The 18,944-nt window shown below is 39.8% G+C and overlaps 1 protein-coding gene across 1 annotated transcript in view; it reads left to right on the top strand.

Annotated features, from left to right (window-relative positions):
• Positions 1-18,944, top strand: part of CNTNAP2 (contactin associated protein 2) — a 1,129,462-nt gene that overhangs the window by 1,023,970 nt on the left and 86,548 nt on the right. Inside the window, exon 16 of the mRNA XM_034062602.1 lies at positions 9,594-9,764. Within this exon, the coding sequence (XP_033918493.1) occupies positions 9,594-9,764 (171 nt within the window). The remainder of the gene's footprint in view (positions 1-9,593; positions 9,765-18,944) is intronic.

The raw sequence follows: 18,944 nt of genomic DNA on the forward strand, positions 1-18,944 counted from the left end.
CTGTGACAGAAGTTGTTGGTACTAGATTTTTTTTAAATGCTGAAGCTAGTAATTTTCTGTTAAGGGATGCTATGTATAAGCCTTTCTTTTATATACACCTGTAAACTCTGGTTGCTTTAATCCTTATTGAATCCATAAGGACATCTTTAACATATATATATACATTTAAGATTTTCAGGCTCAGTGCTGCTGAGTGACATTTTGTGTCCATAAGAATTTTATGCCTAACTGCAACAGGAGTGCAATAGATCCCTTCTTCTCTCTCCATACAATGACCTATCTAGTCTAAAAAGAATTTAGTTAAGGTTCTGATTTAGATTTTGCTATTACACTACATATATTTGCTTGCCTTACCTATATAGTATTTGAAAAGTGCCTTGCCAAGGAGTGCTGAAGAGTGACTCACCTTTGCCCATGTAACTTTATTCCATATTAACAATGGCACTAATGGTAATGTGAAGATTGAAATAGCTTGATGAAGACAATGTAGACAGGCACAGAGCTTTAGGGGACCCTTTAGTACAGGAAACTTTATAAAACTGAAATTTTGTAAGTACTCTTCCTTTGCATTCTTGGATTTCAGACACTGCTGGGATAGTGTAAGATCTGGTAGGAACACAGTAAGATCTTTGGGAGCAGTGGTAATTTTAATGGGTAATTTTAAAGGTAAGAAACAAACAGTGAATGGAAGAAAGGCTCAAATGCAGTCACATGAGAAGTTTCTCTGCCAGAGATGATACAGAAATTAATAATAAAACTACTTTTCAAAGACCCTCTTGCAAAGTCTGATATTAGCGACTGAAGGGGGAAAGGCTGGATCAGCATAGGCATATCAAGTGTATGTTCAGGGCCGAAGCACGTAATAGAGCAGATGTTCAAGGCAACATCTGGGCTGGAATGGTACCATAATGTAAACTCCACTGGTTCTTCTCAGTTCATAGAGCAGACTAAGACTGGGAAACCAGAGATGTATAAGGCTCTTGGTTGTTTGAATTCAGCACATCTAGGATGTCCATCTCTAGAACTCAAGTTCTTCTCTATAACTGCTTTTAATTGATGGCCTAGAAAGTATAAATAGCAAGTATCAGTAAAAACCTGATGCCTAGAAAATATATTGTAGAAAGTTGGACCAGGAATAATGTTACAGTGACATAAAACTGGACTGGCACCATGAGAATGAAGGTTAGAGTTTTACTTCTTAACTGTAAGTTTCATGTATATCTGAAGTGTTTCTTAATTTCTGTGGAATTGGATTGGGACATGAACAAAGGAGTCATTGAAAGAATATTTCTACAGATAAGCAGTAGAATAACGTAACTTTGTATTAATAGTGCACCTGCTGAATTAAATTAATACTTCAAGCAAATGGTTTTAGCCATAGGTTTCATCAAAGCTCAGAGGACTATGATTCATCAAAGGACCTAGTCATATCTTGTGAGTTAAATATTCTCAGTTTTAGTTCAGAAGGCTCTGAAATCCATCTAGTAATAGAAGATCAAGCAAAATAATTTGATGATCTCTGTGAATAAGACATAATTCTGGAATCAATGACATGAAGAATAGTTAGTGTGCTACATCAAGAATAAATTGCATCTTAATTTTAATTCTGAAGAACTTTTTCTGTTGTGAAAGTGGAGCTGCTCAAGGAGAACACAAATCAAATGGTCAGATAGCCAGGACACTAAGGCCAGATCCATAGCCAAACATTGATGACTTTGAAGCCACACAAAGGAACACAAATGTCACCCTAAACATAGAAACTTTCCTCCAGAAATGAGAAAATGTAGAGAGGGAAAGCTGGTTAGAGATAACCTGGTACATTCTTCTTATAAAACTTCATTCCAGGGATAGTGAGTGGGAATAGCAGTAGTGAAAATGGTTACTGGATCATGTTGTCCACATGATGTTGGTCCAGTGCAGTGGCTCTATGCCTCTCCTGAGCTCTGGAGCACATCTCATTGTTCACATCCCCAGGGATCTGGAGAGCAGAAAGGAGGGATAGAACTGCAGTTCCACTCCACAGCAAAGGGAATAAGTTTAGTACCACAGAGGAACTGAGCTGTTAAGAAAGGGTGTTTTCTTACATTATTGTCCTTGTCTTTGCCTTGCATCTTACACAGTCCCATGCTAGACATACAGTGGTTATCACCACCAGTATTACCAAATGGGAATCATCAGCTGTTAAATTGTTTTGCACAGGTGTAAACACCCACCAATAGCTACAAGGCAATAGAGAACCAGGTCCTCAGTAATGGCTTGTGGACAGCAGCAGGTTCCTGTGTTTAACATTTACCATTCTGGCACCATGGCAGGGTTCCTACACACTGCGTTGACTGTGGCACAGGGGTGATCAAGCTGATGTTTGCAGGTCAGTTACTGTTTAAGAAAATTCCCTTGAAAGGACAGCAATTTATATGCATCATTAAAGCTCCATCAGCACATTACACTGCTCCAGGTTGTAAACCATGCCAGCTCAGGACCTTTCCTTCTTTAGACGGATGAAAGTAAGGATGCCAGCTGTGACATGGTATGCACCGTGACAAGGTATTGTGACCAGGAGGGAAGGCTTTTGAAAAATGAGCTTCCAAAGATGATTGTGGGTAACAGCACGTGCTGGAAATCTTTCTGCATCACTGAACCTGTATCACTGACTTCAACATTTCACTGGCAAATGTGATTGCACTTCTCCCTCACTCAGCAAACAGAGTGACTGGCAGAGTAAAGCAAATTTCTTGTTTATATCCATTGATCTATGTCTTGTGTTATGTCACTTGAGAATCTTCATGAAAACAGGTAATTTATAACAGCAAGGAGATAAACTGCTATCCATCTTGTTGCGATCTTAATGTAAGCTGCTTTGCATCCTTCGTTACTGACGGCAGTACTTAAATTGACCCCCGATAATAAGGCAGAGACTCCTTAATTTCTACATAAGCAATTTAAGGCTAGCCTGCATTTGTAATTCCTGAAATGCAGTTACCTTCTCCCCAGTGTCTTGTCTGCATAAAGGAGAGGCTTTAGAACTTGGGCCTGTATGAAAAGGTGGCAAATTCTGTAATGAAATCAACCATTGTCACAGCAGTGGCAGGCACACAGGACTTTTGGCATTTGCAGTAAAAGAAGAGGTGGCAAAGGGCTGTGAGTGGAGACCAAACAAACTTCCTGCCATTGGAGGAAGCAAGGGCATCAGTGGAAGATCACCACGCAGATGTGCAGATGTACTCAATCTTTTTCAGGATCTCACTTTCAGAAAAGATGCATCAGTGAACTTCTAGAAGAGAATCCTAAGTGAATTTGAGATGCAGTACAGAAATCAAAGAGGTTAAAAGCCATAATCACAGTACTGCCATCTCTAGTTACAGTCTTTGGCTGTTGTACTAAGGATGCAAGGCCACAGCCTTGCCAGGCTTGCACTCTTTTAGCCCCTGCCTCAAGCTTTGGTTTAGCTGAAATACCGCTTTTTCCAATGACAGGGAGCTATGCATAGTTTGTTTTATTTTTGCTTATTTCTTATGGTGTAACCACATTTTATATATAGATACTAGCAAAAAGTAGTTACTCTGTGCAGAATGAGGTATTGATGACTAGCAATGGTACAATGCATACTCGCCCAGTATGATAGCAGTGGTCTTGAAAAGTGGGAATACAGGTTTCAGGGCAGAGGACTATAGGCATGGGCTGATACAGGGCTGAGCATTGACTAATACAAGATCCCAATGCTATCAACAACTCACTGATGATCCAATAAATTCAGGACTGGAGATGGATGGAACTGATTTCAGAGCTACCAAGGAAATCAAAGTACTATATGCAAAACTTGTATAGTAAATTATATATACATTAGATGTAGTAAATGTTAGTGTAGTATAGTAAAACGTGTCAGAGTTGCAGACCATTAAAGAATAAAGGTCTAAACATGTGTTAGCACCACCAAAAAGGACACCATGCAGATCCTTCAGTGGGAAAGAAGGAGCTACAAGCATTGTAGACCTCCCAGAAAAAGACTTGGGATGCTGATGACTTGTCATCCTTGTTCTCCTCTCCCCCCAACACACACATCTCCTGCTCAGGCTGAAGCTGTGCTTGCAGCCCCATTCACATTATTGCTGGTGACAGAAGAGGGCCTGCCTCGATTGGAGGTTGCAGTTGCACCTTCCACAATAAGGCACAACTTAATGCAGAAGATGTTGCCAGTTTTCCTTGGGTTTTCTTTTGTTTCCTGAGTAACTTGTGACATTATTTTTTATTGGAAACTTTCCTCCTTCTCATCCCTTATTTCAGTGAAGTTGGATAAAGTCCAACAGCAAATTTGGATTTCATTAGGTCAGTTCCACTCACGATGTAGATCTGAAGACTTGAATCAAAGCTGCGATTGTCACTGTACCGATACCCAAACTGCTCTGAGGGTGCATGCGTAGATTGCTCTCTCCCAAAATGGAAAAAAGAAGAAAGGAAGAGAAAAAAAACAACTTGATTTGTTGAGCATAATTGTATGGATAATCTGAAACCATTACTTTGTGGTGCAGAACAGTTTTCCATTCGCACATCCATCTTCTCTGAAATATAAGACTATTCTTACATTTTATTCACATAATGGTTTTGATAGAAAATCTGTTTTGCTGCAGATGAGGGCCCTGGAGGTTTTTGTAATACATAAGAGCTGCCTGACATTGCAGCATTCGTTCTCTAGTGCTATTGCCTAGCAGGGCTAAAAGCACTGACGTCTTTTACAGTTCTGCTATTGCCATTATCCATTTCAATGGGGTTTAAATGTAAAAGTGAAATTGATGGTGTTAGAGCATGAATTTCAATCACACTAAGAAAGAAGATATTGATGGGAGCTAGCAAGAGAGTTCTGGGCAAAAATACTGCCGGGGAGAAGCTGAAAGGCTGATTGCCGTGAGCCCAGTGACTGTGTTATAAAGTTACAGATCTACCTCACAGTAAAGGATATCAGCCCACACTGCATGACTAAGGATGAGGTGAATTTATCCTTATCAGTATTACAGCAACTGTCTCCTTCCTCCTCGCTGAGGTGGGACTTCATGGGAAAAAATCTCCAAGTCTTCATTCAGCTTTTAATCTGAGATTTAAGGTGTCCCTTCTCATTCATCTTTGTAGTCTGGGTGATTACTTGTGGCTACAAACTACCATGCTTCTTGTAAAAATCATACCCTTGTAATTGTAGTGCAGTGAGTCTTTATGGAGCAGCAGAAGGCACCCTCTGTACCACACAAATTATAAAGAACACAGTAACTCAGGGTTAGCAAAACTAATGAGAAAGAGGTAAGCCTGTTTCACAATAGCTTAATGAGTTGGATTTTCATTTCTACAGCACATAACCAGGGCTGTGAGCAACCTTGGCACATATTGAAAACAGAATCACGAAGTGTTACGTGGTCCATTTAAGCACCTCTGGCACAGCTATTGCTCTGACCCCTGCCTGTATCCAGGCAAACATCCATGGCAGAGTTTTCCTCTGGCACCTGTGGTCAGCTCTTCCCTTGCCTGCTTCTGCATGCCGGGTGTCCTAAGGCTTAATGCCATCTCTAAGAAGCATGCAACTTTCTGAGAAACACAGCCATGTTTTGGGGCTCTCCACATTTATCTTGGGTTGCAAACGACTGAAAAGAGTTGTGTGGTGTTGTGATTTATTTGTATTTGTGCTTGTGTGACAGCAGCATGCTCTGTACCTGTTTAACTGGTTTAAATCAAATTTCAGTGCTAAGCAAGCTTAGAACAGCAGAGCTACACAACAGAGCTGTGGTCTGAATTACAGAATTATAGATGAGCTTATAAAAAAGAAAATGAAATTATGATGTTATATTTCAGACTGTACTCCACAATAAAAGTCCTCCTTAGCTTTTATCGTATTTTAGCTATCTGGAGGGAGAAAGGGCAAAGAAAGGGGTGATCTTCAAAACAGAAGCCCTTCTGCCTTCTGCAGTTTAATGTTTCCAAGCCTACTGTGTCCCTGAAAGCTATCCCTCCTAGCTTGAGTGACTGTCTTACTAAGCAGAAGCTTTTGTGCAAGGCTTTCTCAATCATGTTCCATAAGTATAACATTTTATAAGGTCCTCTTACTCCTAGGCAATAATCATGACACAATCATTATTAACAGGGTGGATTACAGACTTAGCATTTAGAGTGTTCTTTCTAAATAAACTCCCTTTCCCACTTCCTATTAGTTTGGTGTCTCATAATATCTACTCTGCAGTTTAAATCGCAGCCCAAATTTCCTCCATCTACTTCTTGTTAAGCCTAAGGCAGGAGAAAAAGGCTTGTAGGATCAATGTGATCAAACCATTAGAGGAAAGATATGTGACAGTGTGCCCAAGAATTTTTGAGACATAGTGACTTACAGAGGTTCCTAGCAAGCAACAGTAATGTGTGTAAAGTGGATTTTTATTCAAGATTTCCTTAGGGATCTCTTTTATTACCAAAAAATGCTGTTTGGTGATAAAAATAATTATGTACGTTTAGCAAAACATTTCTGTTGTACTCTTAATAAAATGTCTCTTTCCTCTGCAAGAGTTTTGAGATGAATGTGTACCAGTGTGTGAAAACATGATTTTACCTTTCTATGCATTTGTTATGAGCAGTCTTTGAAATGCCCCTCTCAAGCTGCAGGTTTCCCCATTCAGTCTGCACTGTTTATCCTCTTGCCAGTAGCATCTGCAGCCAAGGCTTTCTGCAGAGTCACATCACAGCATCTGAAATGCCATGTCCCTCCTTAGTGAGGGATGTCTTCAATAGACTAGATGTAGGACTAAATAAAAATTGATTGATCTTGTTCAACAAAATGGTCACATGCATTTCAATGGTCCCGCAGTTGTACTCAGTAGTAGTAGTCCTACTTGGAGAAGTGTACTGTGGTGATGGTTTGACATTCTTAGCCATATGGTTGGATCCTGTTGGATAAACCCACAGCCAATACCAGTTCTAAAGACTCTGAAATCTATATTTTTCTTTAAAAACTAAGAAACTGAAATCTTCTTCTCTGACTGTACAAAGGAGTGGCCATATACAGGTGACAGTGAATTCCATGTAAAGGCAAACCTCAACTTTGGTTATATACTGTCATGGTTAAGTATTGAACCCAGAGTGTTGCAGCACTGCAGACTGAGTCTACATTAAACTGCACTTAATGCTTTCAAGTTTCTGAGACCATTAAAAAGATATAAATAAAGTACTACAAAATAAATATCTGTTTCATGTAGCAGGTCTTACTCTTAGTTACTGAGTTGCAGTAGTAATGATAATAATATCTGATACTGCAGTGGAGACTACAGTTAAGGGACTAGGGTCTCATAGTGCCAGGACTTGGCAAAATAAAACATAAGATCCTTTCAACAAAGCATTGTCAATGCATCAGTGGAAGTGCTTAGTTAAGGTAGGTGTCTAACTTGTAGTTCTTGAGCTGTGTGAGGCTCACAAAAGTTGGAAGTATGGTGTGAACATGGGACGTGTGTGCAGTGACAGATGGCTGGGTGATGCTGGTCCATAACCAGCATCCCTGGCCAGAGGAGTAAGGCTGGCAGCAGAGCCCATTGTGGCTGCGCTGTTTGGCTGGATGGTGACACAGCTGCATACTCACGCTGGTATCTGGGGTGGTGAGGTGGCTGGGGAGCATTTCTCAATGAAAGGCCATTAGTACTTAAATTTTGTGTTCTTTGTGGTTTAGTCTTACAACTTGGGTAATACTCAGAATGTAAAGCCAGGGGGCTAAAATACTTAATTTAGAAATATATGCAAGACTTTCTACAAGGTTTTTCAGGGCAGTTGAATTAGCTCCTTAACAAGGATTGCATTAATATATTCCTGACTTTTTGTCTAAGTCCTGCTCATTTCATGTGATTTTATTCAGTAAGTGGAATAAAACCTGTTTTGAGAGTCTGCCAGCATCTAGCATATCTGTGGCTCCCAAGAGAGGGGAATGTGGATGTCCAGGTACATTTGCAAGTTGGAAAGTGGGGACAGGAATCCACCTGGATCCTGTGCTCACAGACAAAGCACTCCTGCACACAGACCATCAGCAAGCCTAATAGTGAGGGAGCACTCTGAAGAGTGAGAGACAGAAAGAGACCTGAGAGCATGAATGAAAATAAAGTTCCAGACCTTTTTTATCCATGTTGCTTTATCACTAGGTATGTTTTCAGAGCAAGACCTTGCAGTTAATTAGCTGAGTTTTCTTGCCTATGATATGAAGATTATTGACATTTCTATAGAAATTATTAATATTCAATCTGGAAATTACCAGTTTGTCTAAGTAGGGTAAATGGTAATAAATCTTGAAAACCAGCTGACATAGTTAATTCACAAAGCTATGTATCTATGTTATGAATGCCCTTTATATCGCCTTTTCACTGCTCACATGTGCCTGCACCAGAATCTCAGTTTTCCTGGGATGCATTAGAGTAAATGGAAAGCTGCTTCCTTTTCTAAAGGCTCTCTCATTCTATATTCTTAAAAGAGGCAGAATTAAATGGAGGGGATGGGATTAAAATAAGGAAAGTAATAGTAGACATGTATTTAAACCTAAGGCCTTCTTCTGTTAGTTCAAATGTTCCATTTAAATTTGAATAAAGATTAATAAATTACACAAATTATAACATTTTGAACTTGGGTGTGGGCCAGTGATGTTATATATGAGCATGCTAAGCTTCTGGAGCTTCAGCATGCGCATTCATGTTCATCTAGTCCTAACCAGAGAAATAATAGCATTATCACCTAGTTCAGTAATCAGATAATAGAAAACTCATCTCTGTGAGTTTTGACTGGAATGAAAAATAGTTTCTTGTTGTGTTTATTAGCTGGAATACTAAGGATTCAGCTGTGGTGAGGTAATGATTGATAGTTTAATACATTTCTGAATGTGGGTATGTAAGCATCCTGATGAAACTAGAATTAGCTGTTCCAGTCCCTCTCTGGCTTACTAGGTCTCTTTTATCTTATGACTTTTTTTGTCTTTGCAGTATAATTCTACCTTGCACAGAATGTTGACTGGCATGCTAACCAAAGTGTTGTTACAGTTCTTGACTATTCTGTACTAGTATATTTTTGCAGTGGAAAAATGTTAGTGTGACTGTTAGTATGTATTAATGGTGTCTGTATTGTTTAGCTTCATTCACTGCGTTCTTCCTATACATGCTAATAGCTTCTAATAGATGTGGTTACATTTTCAGAATAAATGGTTATAGTTATGTAAATTTCAAAACTAGTAAGTTATGTGTGAGCCAATATATGAAAGCAAAACATGTGCCTGAGGTGAGGCAGTCACCGAATTAGTGTTTTGCCCATCTGTCTGATCTCGTATAAATTCAGCGTTACTATACTACATCTGGAGTAGCAACACATTTTTGTACAACTGAGTATGATAAATTAGGAACTTGAAAATAAATGTATCATTAACTTGCTCTGCTTCTGAAACCTGAGGGGCTATATCCAGAAAAAGGAGGTAGTAGAATCAAGGCGTTCCGGTTTTTTTTTCAGCGTAGACAACACTGTAGCATATATTGCGATTAAAAGCTTCACTTTTCAGACAGCTTCAATGAAGCACTGAAACGTGTATCTTTCCTGTCTGTCCTATGCAGGGAATTACTGGAATGCAGCTTCTTTTGTTACTTCATCATCCTACCTTCACTTCTCCACCTTCCAAGGGGAAACCAGCGCAGACATCTCTTTCTACTTCAAAACATCTGCTTCAGATGGAGTGTTTCTTGAGAATCTGGGGAACACTGACTTTATCAAATTGGAGCTGAAATGTAAGTATGTGCTTCCCATCACTCTTGGCACCTGAAGCAGGTTCATGTCAGAGAGTAGGTTTCAAGTAATGTGTATCATTCAGTAAAATGTGTAAGCTCACTAAATTCTGGGGAAAACCTTCCAAATCAAGCTGCTTGACTTATTTTCAAGTTGCCTTATGTAAGAGGAATGCTGGAAGGATATTTGGATTGTTTATTGAGGGGATAAACACAAAGAAGAATAGAACTGGTAACATCAGCTACAAAAATGACTCTGACCTGAAAAAGTTTTTCAGAATTGCATGCCAGATTTATTTTAAAAGTGTATGTCTTCAGCTCTGTCACTTTTCTATTTTATCTCATGCTTGTTATGGAAATAGGGAAAAGAAGAAAAAAGAGGGAGCATGTAATCAGCTCTGTAAGGAGCCAAAGAGCTGAAAAAATGCATATGATATTTAAAAGTCCTAAAGAATCTCATAAAAATAAATCTTTATCAGCATTATCTGTTAATAAAATCACTGATCTGAAAAAAGAGGGCATAATGATACCAAGAGACAAGTTGATTTTATTATTTAAACTATTTTTAATGGCCCGGGGCAAACTTCCCAAGGAATGTGCCAAAATCCTCAGCTGTGCTTGAATTCTGCTTAGTGAAATTAAAGCAGTTGAATTGGGGGGTGGGGAAATGTTTCATGTCTCCTTTGTTCTCCCTCGACCAGTTTAGCCTGCCATAAATGGGAGCAGCAAGAGGCCTGCTGTGCTATGTGCGGCTGTTACTACAGCCTTTAGTGGCACATTAAAGCAGCAGGATTACATCCATGCAGCAAGCTGCCTTCCAGCACCAGGAAAAACATTCCTGCTTCCTCTTGCTGCAGGAGCTGCTCAGGGATGCCAAAGACCCAGCTCTAGATGTTGACACACATAAGTCAGTGTCCAACATCACTGATGTTGGAAGAGAAGAAACTGTTTGCCTACCCCAGATAATCTTTTTATGCAGATTCAGTGTGATTTATATGGGCCCATGTAATTTTAAAATGAAAAGGTGGTTTTGATGCTTCTCAAAGTCTGAAGACACAAACTGGGATGTAGAAGCTTAGAAACCACCAGGAGCTGGTTTCTAAATTTAAAATGTAACTAAATTTTCCCTCTGGGTAGGAGTGAAGTGCCAAGTTCCAAGTGGGTGAGAGCTTCTTTCACTCTTTCTGCAAGGAATTTAGTTGATGTTGCTTAATTCCAGTTTTCTGTAATCTGCAACTGGTGCAAATCAGAATAGCTCCTGTTGAGTCACAGAGAAGAGTCTCTTTTTTATTAGCAAGTACAGCACTTTAATAATGAAGTGGCAACTATTTCTAATTTCACTTTGATTTTAAGTAGTACAGTCAGCTGAGGTGGGCATTTCCAGAGCTTCTTTCTCTTCTACTGTATGGAAAGGCGTTGTTACCCACTGTAGTTATCAGACCATCCATGCTGTTAACTTAGCTAGAAGGTGACAGTAACAGTGAATAAAGGTGACTTGGTAGTGACTGTAACTCTTTTGAACTCAACACAGTTTAAATAATAATCACCTGCAGTGGCTCACTGAGCGGATGCACCAGCTCCTGAAAGCCTGTGGCTGTGCACCCAGAATATCATTAAACAGAAGTTTCATTTGAAGCCTGTGCTTGAGATCCACTGACTTTGGTGTGATCTCGCATATGCATAAATTCAACCTGTGCTTCATGTCCCTGAATCTAAACCTTAGATACAGGTTCTTGAGGGCAGAAATATGAAATTTCACCTGTTAAAACACTCTGTGAGATCAAACACACTGGTGCTGCTTAAAGTAATAAAATACTCATGTCTGTATTTGCTAAAAAGTACAAAGCAGTTCATTCCATATAATTGCATTATTTCCTGGGAACTACTGCTTGAAATTTTTAGGGCCCCAGAAAATAGATCTTTCTGTGACTTAAATATTCTACCAATCACAGCTCAAAAAGAGTTGAATGCTGTGAGTTTAGTAACACAGAGAAACTCATTCTCTCTTCTGAATGACATGTTTGTTTAATGAATGTTTGTTTATACAGTTTTCATAGGGCTTTTTCATTCTAGTCTGCATTTGCTATTTTTTTTAAATTCACTCAAATGTAAAGATTCAGAATTTCAGAAGTTCCTTACATGGCCTACAGTGGACTCTGCTTCTTCTAAAAAGTCTGTTTCCCCTTTACAGAAGTGTCATAAAATTAATACTTGAATTTATTTGTTAATAGGAACATACCATAAGGTAATTACAGAATTAACCCTGAAAAAGGTTTCCCTTGGCAAGCTTCTTTCTAGCCAACCCATCGAATTCTCTAGTAGAATGCCTGTTTGGTAGTAAAGTTTTCTGCATAGTGGCCATCATCACATATTTACTGCAAGCTGCTGCACTTCAAGCAGTGGCTGTGTTGCTTTTGTCTGTTCATTGCTCTCTCCGACAGGTATATTTCTCATTGAGGAAGCATGACTTCCTACAAACCTGTTCTTGATTTCTTTACTTGTACAGTTCCAAAAGGAAAACTTGAAATCAGTGTCCTAACAACAGAAAGCGCAAATTCTAATTTATTCTTCCCTTATGTGTGAAATACTTGTGTGTACCTCTAATGGTTAGTAATGCATAAACTTAGCTCTACAGAGCAGGAACTAAAAGGTTCTACAATATCCAGTATTTTAATCCGCTTGTTGCGCTTGGTGAATATATTAGGGAAGTAAATCATTCAGTCGGTAAAATATTCTTGCCTTCAAGTCTTCGGTTAAAGGAGTTTGGTGCTGCATGTTTGATTCAAGCACAAAAGTTGTCACTAGGCACATTCAGTAAGTTATTTTACTGTTGTGCTGTCTTGAAGCTTCTTCCGGTCTAATAACTGCACAGTTTTTTTCTGAATCTCTAGATTTATAAGAAAAGGAAGTGGAATTTGCAGTGTTTTGGAGAGTTAACTTCATGTGCCTTCAGCAAAGCTCCAGATTACCCTCTCTGAGGAGGGGTGGAATACAGGAAGGGAATAACATGTTTATTTGATTTAAGGAATAACTTTTCCAAACAGCTGACAAAGAAGACTGTCATGAAAAAAACAGTGATAAAATGCTGCTATGAATGTGGCTGGAGACTTTAGTTAATCCATTTATCAAGCAGCTCCTCTGGCAGGCCTGTACTTGTCACCATTCGTGGAACAGTTGGCAGAGATGTAGAATTACCTGAAGCCTCAGTTTTTGCATACATCAGTAAATCTACAGAACCCCATTATTTTTATAGCAGTCTGGTCAGCTGACAGTGCCTAGGATAGCTTAGAAAGGAGGTAGATGGATAAGTATAACTTTTTCTCTAAAGCAGTGCTTCCAGAAACGAGACATCTCTGGTCAAAATTTCCATATGCTTTTTAAAATAAACTTGGGTTTTTGTAGAGAGATAAAACCCCATTGTTTTCTCTTAGAGCTTTCCTATGCATTTTTGGAAGGGTTTAAGCTAAAATCCAGTCTTCCTATAAAAACACGATTGAGAACATTAAGAACACTATTTTTTATTCATTTATACAAGCCTTCTCTCCCTTTTGCCATGGGCGGTTTTTTTTTTCTTCTTTAACCTTGACCTACCTTTTAGGACTCAGAGGTATGTAACCTGCTGTCTACAAAGTTGCCAGGTCAGCAGACCATTTAGTGTCAGTGCAATCACCCAAAAGCTTGAACATCATTTTGCAGAACTGTTTGGCATCTTTCTCATAGCCCTTCCTTTGTTACACGTGTGTACCTGAAAGCACCTGTGAAGTGACAACATCAAACAGCAACATGGATCCTACAGGTCTTTACCAGCAGTCCTAATACTCTTTGGTTTTTAAGCACTTCAGGTTTGAATGCTGACAAATGAAAGATGACAAGAATTTAATCTTGAATTCTTGGAAGACTCTCAGCTCTCCTCATCATTCAGTTCTTACTTGCAGCCACTCCTCCCTGGCAGTGGTAGCTTTGCATAAGGGACCCTTGTCTAAAGCCATTAAGTTGCAGAGAAATAGGCCTTCAGGATCCTAACTTGAAACTCTGCAGCAGGCAAGGGGCTACCTAAATTACAGCTGAATAATGTACCTGAGTAGGGTCAGATGAGCAAGACTATGGTTTAGTACATTAATAATATATGGGTAGAAGACTTCGGAGAGTTACAACTATGAAAACCAAACTACTTCGTACCTGTCACACGAATCACAGGATCCTAAGGGTTGGAAAGGACCTTGAAAGATCATCTAGTCCAACCCCCCTGCAAGAGGAGGGTGACCTAGAGTACATCACACAGGAACTTGTCCAGGCAGGCCTTGAATATCTCCAACATAGGAGACTTCACAACCTCCCTGGGCAACCTGTTCCAGTGCTCTGTTAGTTGTTTGTCAAGTAGACCACATTTGAATTTTCTGATCAAGAAAAATCCCAAGTTTTGAAAGAAATGCATTCCTCTAAGCAAATTTTGGAAGGGCCATGTTCATGAGAATTTGGAAAGAAGTGTCTGCCATCACTGATTCATGTCAGATTCCCAGGACTGTTACTCTAGAAAGCCTGTGGTGAATTAAATGGCTTCCAGAAAACTTCCTTAGTAACACTGTCATATCATAGAATCATAGAATAGTTAGGGTTGGAAAAGACCCTAAGATCATCAAGTTCCAACCCCCCTGCCATAGGCAGGGACACCTCACACTAAACCATGTCATCCAAGGCTCTGTCCAACCTGGCCTTGAACATTGCCACGGATGGAGCATTCACAGCTTCCCTGGGCAACCCATTCCGGTGCCTCACCACCCTAACAGTAAAGAATTTCTTCCTTATATCTAATCTAAGCTACCCCTGCTTAAGTTTGAACCCGTTACCCTTTGTCCTGTCCCTAAGTATAATACGAAAAGACACTCAACTCACTTCTGTAGCTCTTTTCATCCCAGCACCTCTAAGCAATTTACAGGCACTAATGAGTTGTGTCTAACTGCTGTTATTCTGAAGTAAGTAAACAAGTCAGTTTTACAATAGAAAAAAGGAAAAAAAAAGAGGCTTAGAGAGAGAAAGGTCAGCTTGTGTTTGATCCTGGCATGAACATGTAAGAGAGAAATAAACTTCCTAATGTATTTACTGTAGAAAGCCAGAAATACTTACAACCCCTGTATTCAGAGGTGTCACCTGGCTGATAACCCCTGCAGTGTTAGCTGCCCTAAAAGTCTCCCTAAGGAGTGAGCAGTGAACTTGGCTGCTGTGAAAGGGATTACATGGCATAGCTTGCATGGGAGCAGTGGTATGCTTCAGGATGGGTCTGCTTGCTTTGTGTGCAAGGGATGCTGACAGCACTCTAATACCTAACATTTGCACTTGAGAAGTCCTACGCTGCTTCTTGTGCTTAGCTGTTTCGAGCCCACTTAGTTGAGACATAAGTAACTTCTCCAAAATCAGACAAGAAGCAGTGACAGACCAGGGACCGTGATTCCCACTGCTGTTTGCTTCTGCCCAGACACCATTCGTTCCTCCAGACTGAACATTCTAACATATGACTGATATATTTTCTTACAGATTTTAATAACTTCATTAATTGCTTCTCCAGAGAAATGGAATTCTACCGTATCGATAAGTTTTCTACATGATACTCTCTAAATTCCCATCAGTTAATGTAAATGCAGCTTGCATTTTTCACTGCTCTATTTTTCTAGCTGCGTAGGGAAACTGGTGTGACCTTCGTTGTTTCTTTTAATTGAGTTGTTGTTTTGCTTTCCTAGCAGAAGGTCGCTTCTCTGAAAAACAACCCCCTAGGAGAGCATGTTGCATTAGCCACACGTCAAAGAATGCATAGGACACTGAGGAATCTCTTCGTCCCAGAGGCCAGTAAGAAATTATCACATTAAATGGGAAAACATTACATTTCTTCAGGGAAATTTTTGATCCAAATGTTTTTATAGCAGTATCTGTAAATTCTCATCCTATTCCAGGGCAATATGAAAGTTACAAATGAAAAAGAATCTAGTTTGAAGAACTGCAAGCATCATCCTTTTAAAGATAAGATTTCTTTTCAGATGAGGTAGGTGATGCGGAAAAGCCTCATATTCAAACAGAGCAATTTATGGCCCATCTGATAAGGGCAATTCCACTTGTATCCTTGTTCCTAACTAGCAGATGGGGATAGCTGTCCAGGCTGGCATGTGGAAGCAAGCCAAAGGCAGTAAATAAGCACCCTACTGGGAACCTGCTACAGCTGACCAGCAGAAAATCCTAGGCACAGGGCTGTGGGGAAATGAAGGCCATCAGCAGCACTTTGTAACTTAGCTTGGACTCTTCCAGGATACAGGTTGCTGTGCTTTGGTCTGCCTTAGTGTCAGTACATCATTCATGACCCTTCACTGCACAATGCCATGCAGCATCCCCTCAGTATTATGCCTCTCCTTTCAAGGATGCTGGATGCTTTTCTTAATGCCATAAATGCCACTTTATATGCAGTGCCTTATAAATCAGGTACAGCTCACATACAGTTCAAGGTGGGAACTGGCTGGCATTCAAAAAGTATAGCTCTCTCTAACTTTGTTTTGCAGTGAATACATGCCACACAAGGCAAACCATTGCAAGGCCTACCACCCACTAGCTTATCTCAGGTCTTTGCCCTCATTTCCAGTCTACATTCTGTTACGTGCCAAAACTGCATATGCTGTGTTACCTTTTCCATGTATGCTGATATTTTCATGCAGAAAGTATTTCCTAAACTGCACAAAATTACTACATGTTTTAGGCAAGTGACAGCAACATACCTTCTGGGTCCTTGAATTTAGATCCTCACTGTTACAGACAAGCAGAGTTTAACAGTTAGTTCAGTCCATCTACCCTGCCATTTCACATACACCCTTTTCATATAAAGTTACTACATTAGAAGTGAACTTGAGGCATATATCTGGATGGCCTTTTTTATTATGTTAGAGCAGTGCATAGTGCAACAGGGCCCTTACCCTGATAGTGACTCCCTGAACAGCCACAGAGAAATAAATAGCAGCCATGAAAAATTGCTTATAAAACAGCCACTGTGAATGGCAAAAGCTTACATGGCCAAACAGAAAAATCAGTACATTCATATCATCCTGGGCACCTGCCTTGCTGTAAAAGTGTTTTGGTAGCTACCACCCAAGCATCTAAATACCTTTACAAGTCTTAACCACAATCTCCAGCAGAACCTACAGCTAATATACAAATCAGAGGATATGAAAAACATACCAAAGAGGAAGAAAGAACACAAGCAATGTGCTGTCTCACAGTCACACTACAGAATAGTGACAGTCTTGATGTCTACTTTTCTGGCATGGACCAGGCCCTTACCACTTTTATTATAATCAGTTTACAGTTTTGGATGATTTTTATGACATTCAGATGTGAAAGATTCAAGAGGGGGATTGATACCCTTTGTATCTGCTTATAAGCATTGAGACCCATTGTTCAGTATTTTTAGAACCATGCCAACTTCATAGCATTTTTTTGTAGCAAAAGAAGCTGCTCCCTCTGCTCAAAATCTCTCTGATACTTTACCATGCTCAGACATAATCTGATTTCATGAACGTTAACACCCAGTTTTATTTTGCCTTTCATCCAACAAGAAAAGCCTACTAGTTATACAAGCCCCTTTATAAGCTGCATGGGAGAGCTGTGGTTTAATGTCTGTGCTTTCCCCCTGTTGTGGTGTCTTCTGTTGCATGGGACCAATTCAGTTTCAGGGTAAAGTGCTGCAGTTAAAAGGATACAATGAAGTATATTCTAACCCACTACAGGCAGGGAAACACATGCCTCCTCTACTTTTCCACTCAGTGCACTGACTACAGTTCTCTTTGTGTGAATCATTCCTCACAAAAGAGACCAGAAGATAACTGCTGCTGTATTTTTTTAAGCTTTAGTAGCTCTCATGAGATGAATCAACAAGACCTTCAACTGAGTCACCTTTCCTTCCTTCCTTCCAGGCAGCAAAGTAGTTACTGAAAGAGGGCTGGCTAGGTGGGAGGTATCATCATCTCTCTGAAATGGTATTTATAGCAAGTAGGTGTTTTTTCCAAGCCCTGTTCTAACCATCAGATGATTGACCTTAAAACAAGTCTTTTCATGTATCTTTGCACTGGTTCCCTGTTTATGTAGGACTGATAATGGGGTTGTTTTTTTTTTCATTCCTGGTGTCCATGGCTAAAAATTGCTACTTCAACTAAACTATAATCATATAAATCTGAGTTATCTCCAGGTGCTTATCTCCAAGACAGCTGGGGTGTAATTAGCATTAATTAATAAATAATTAAATAATTATCTTCTTGGGGCATATTTGGCCTTTGCATGCTCTTTCATGAGCAAATTTAGTACTTTCATTTAAATGCAATATTTTTTTTATTCCCCAAAGCAATCTAATCTGCTGTGTAGGGAGACTGGACTGGTGTTTCTGTTTGATTGGCTCATTGATAGCAGAGTTTATTTTAGTGAAATAGAAATAACTGATTTTTGGTTATTACCAAAATCAGATCTCTCCTCGTCTTTGTCCTCACTCAGATGTTTACTCATGGTGAGGAAGGTGCTGTATGCACTTCTGATTTCCCTTCACGTTCAGGTCCAGTATATTTACACATGTCCAAAATGTAGCAAATTACATGTGTAAGTGGTTGTCTGCCAGCAGTAGTGTAGGTGTTCACCCAGAGGTTTTGGGTTTTCTGCTACCTTGCTCCTGGAGAGCATTTAGCCAGTTGCAGATATCCTGTGTGCTTTGGAAAAGGTCAGGACAGGTTTCCAGCTGTTAGAAGTGCCCCCACGGCTGCAGTCAGACAGCAGGTTGGATGACCCTAGGGAAAACTCAGGGAAGGATTATAACTCTGCTCTGTCTTCTGCTCCAAAGGAGTAATCTAGTCTTGTGTGGCGTGGAAACACAACAGCTCACTAACATCATTACTCTCTACCAGGAACAAGCTGTAACCAAGACGTACTGGATCTAACAGATACACCTCTTTCTATATGCAACTCCTAAACCTTTTGGGAGCAAATTATGGCAGTGAATAGCCCACTTTTAATACTAGCATTGTTGAAACAGTGCAGCTATAAAAATGCACTTGAAGAAATTACTCCACACAGTCTTATCCCAGTTTATTATTCCCTTAAATAGTGAAAACCAGAAGGGTGGGATTGTGTTGCTAGCTGAACACATGTAAAACAGCAATAAGGAAG

The sequence above is a fragment of the Melopsittacus undulatus genome, chromosome 1 (genome assembly GCF_012275295.1).
Source record: "Melopsittacus undulatus isolate bMelUnd1 chromosome 1, bMelUnd1.mat.Z, whole genome shotgun sequence".
Taxonomy (NCBI): Eukaryota; Metazoa; Chordata; class Aves; order Psittaciformes; family Psittaculidae; genus Melopsittacus; species Melopsittacus undulatus.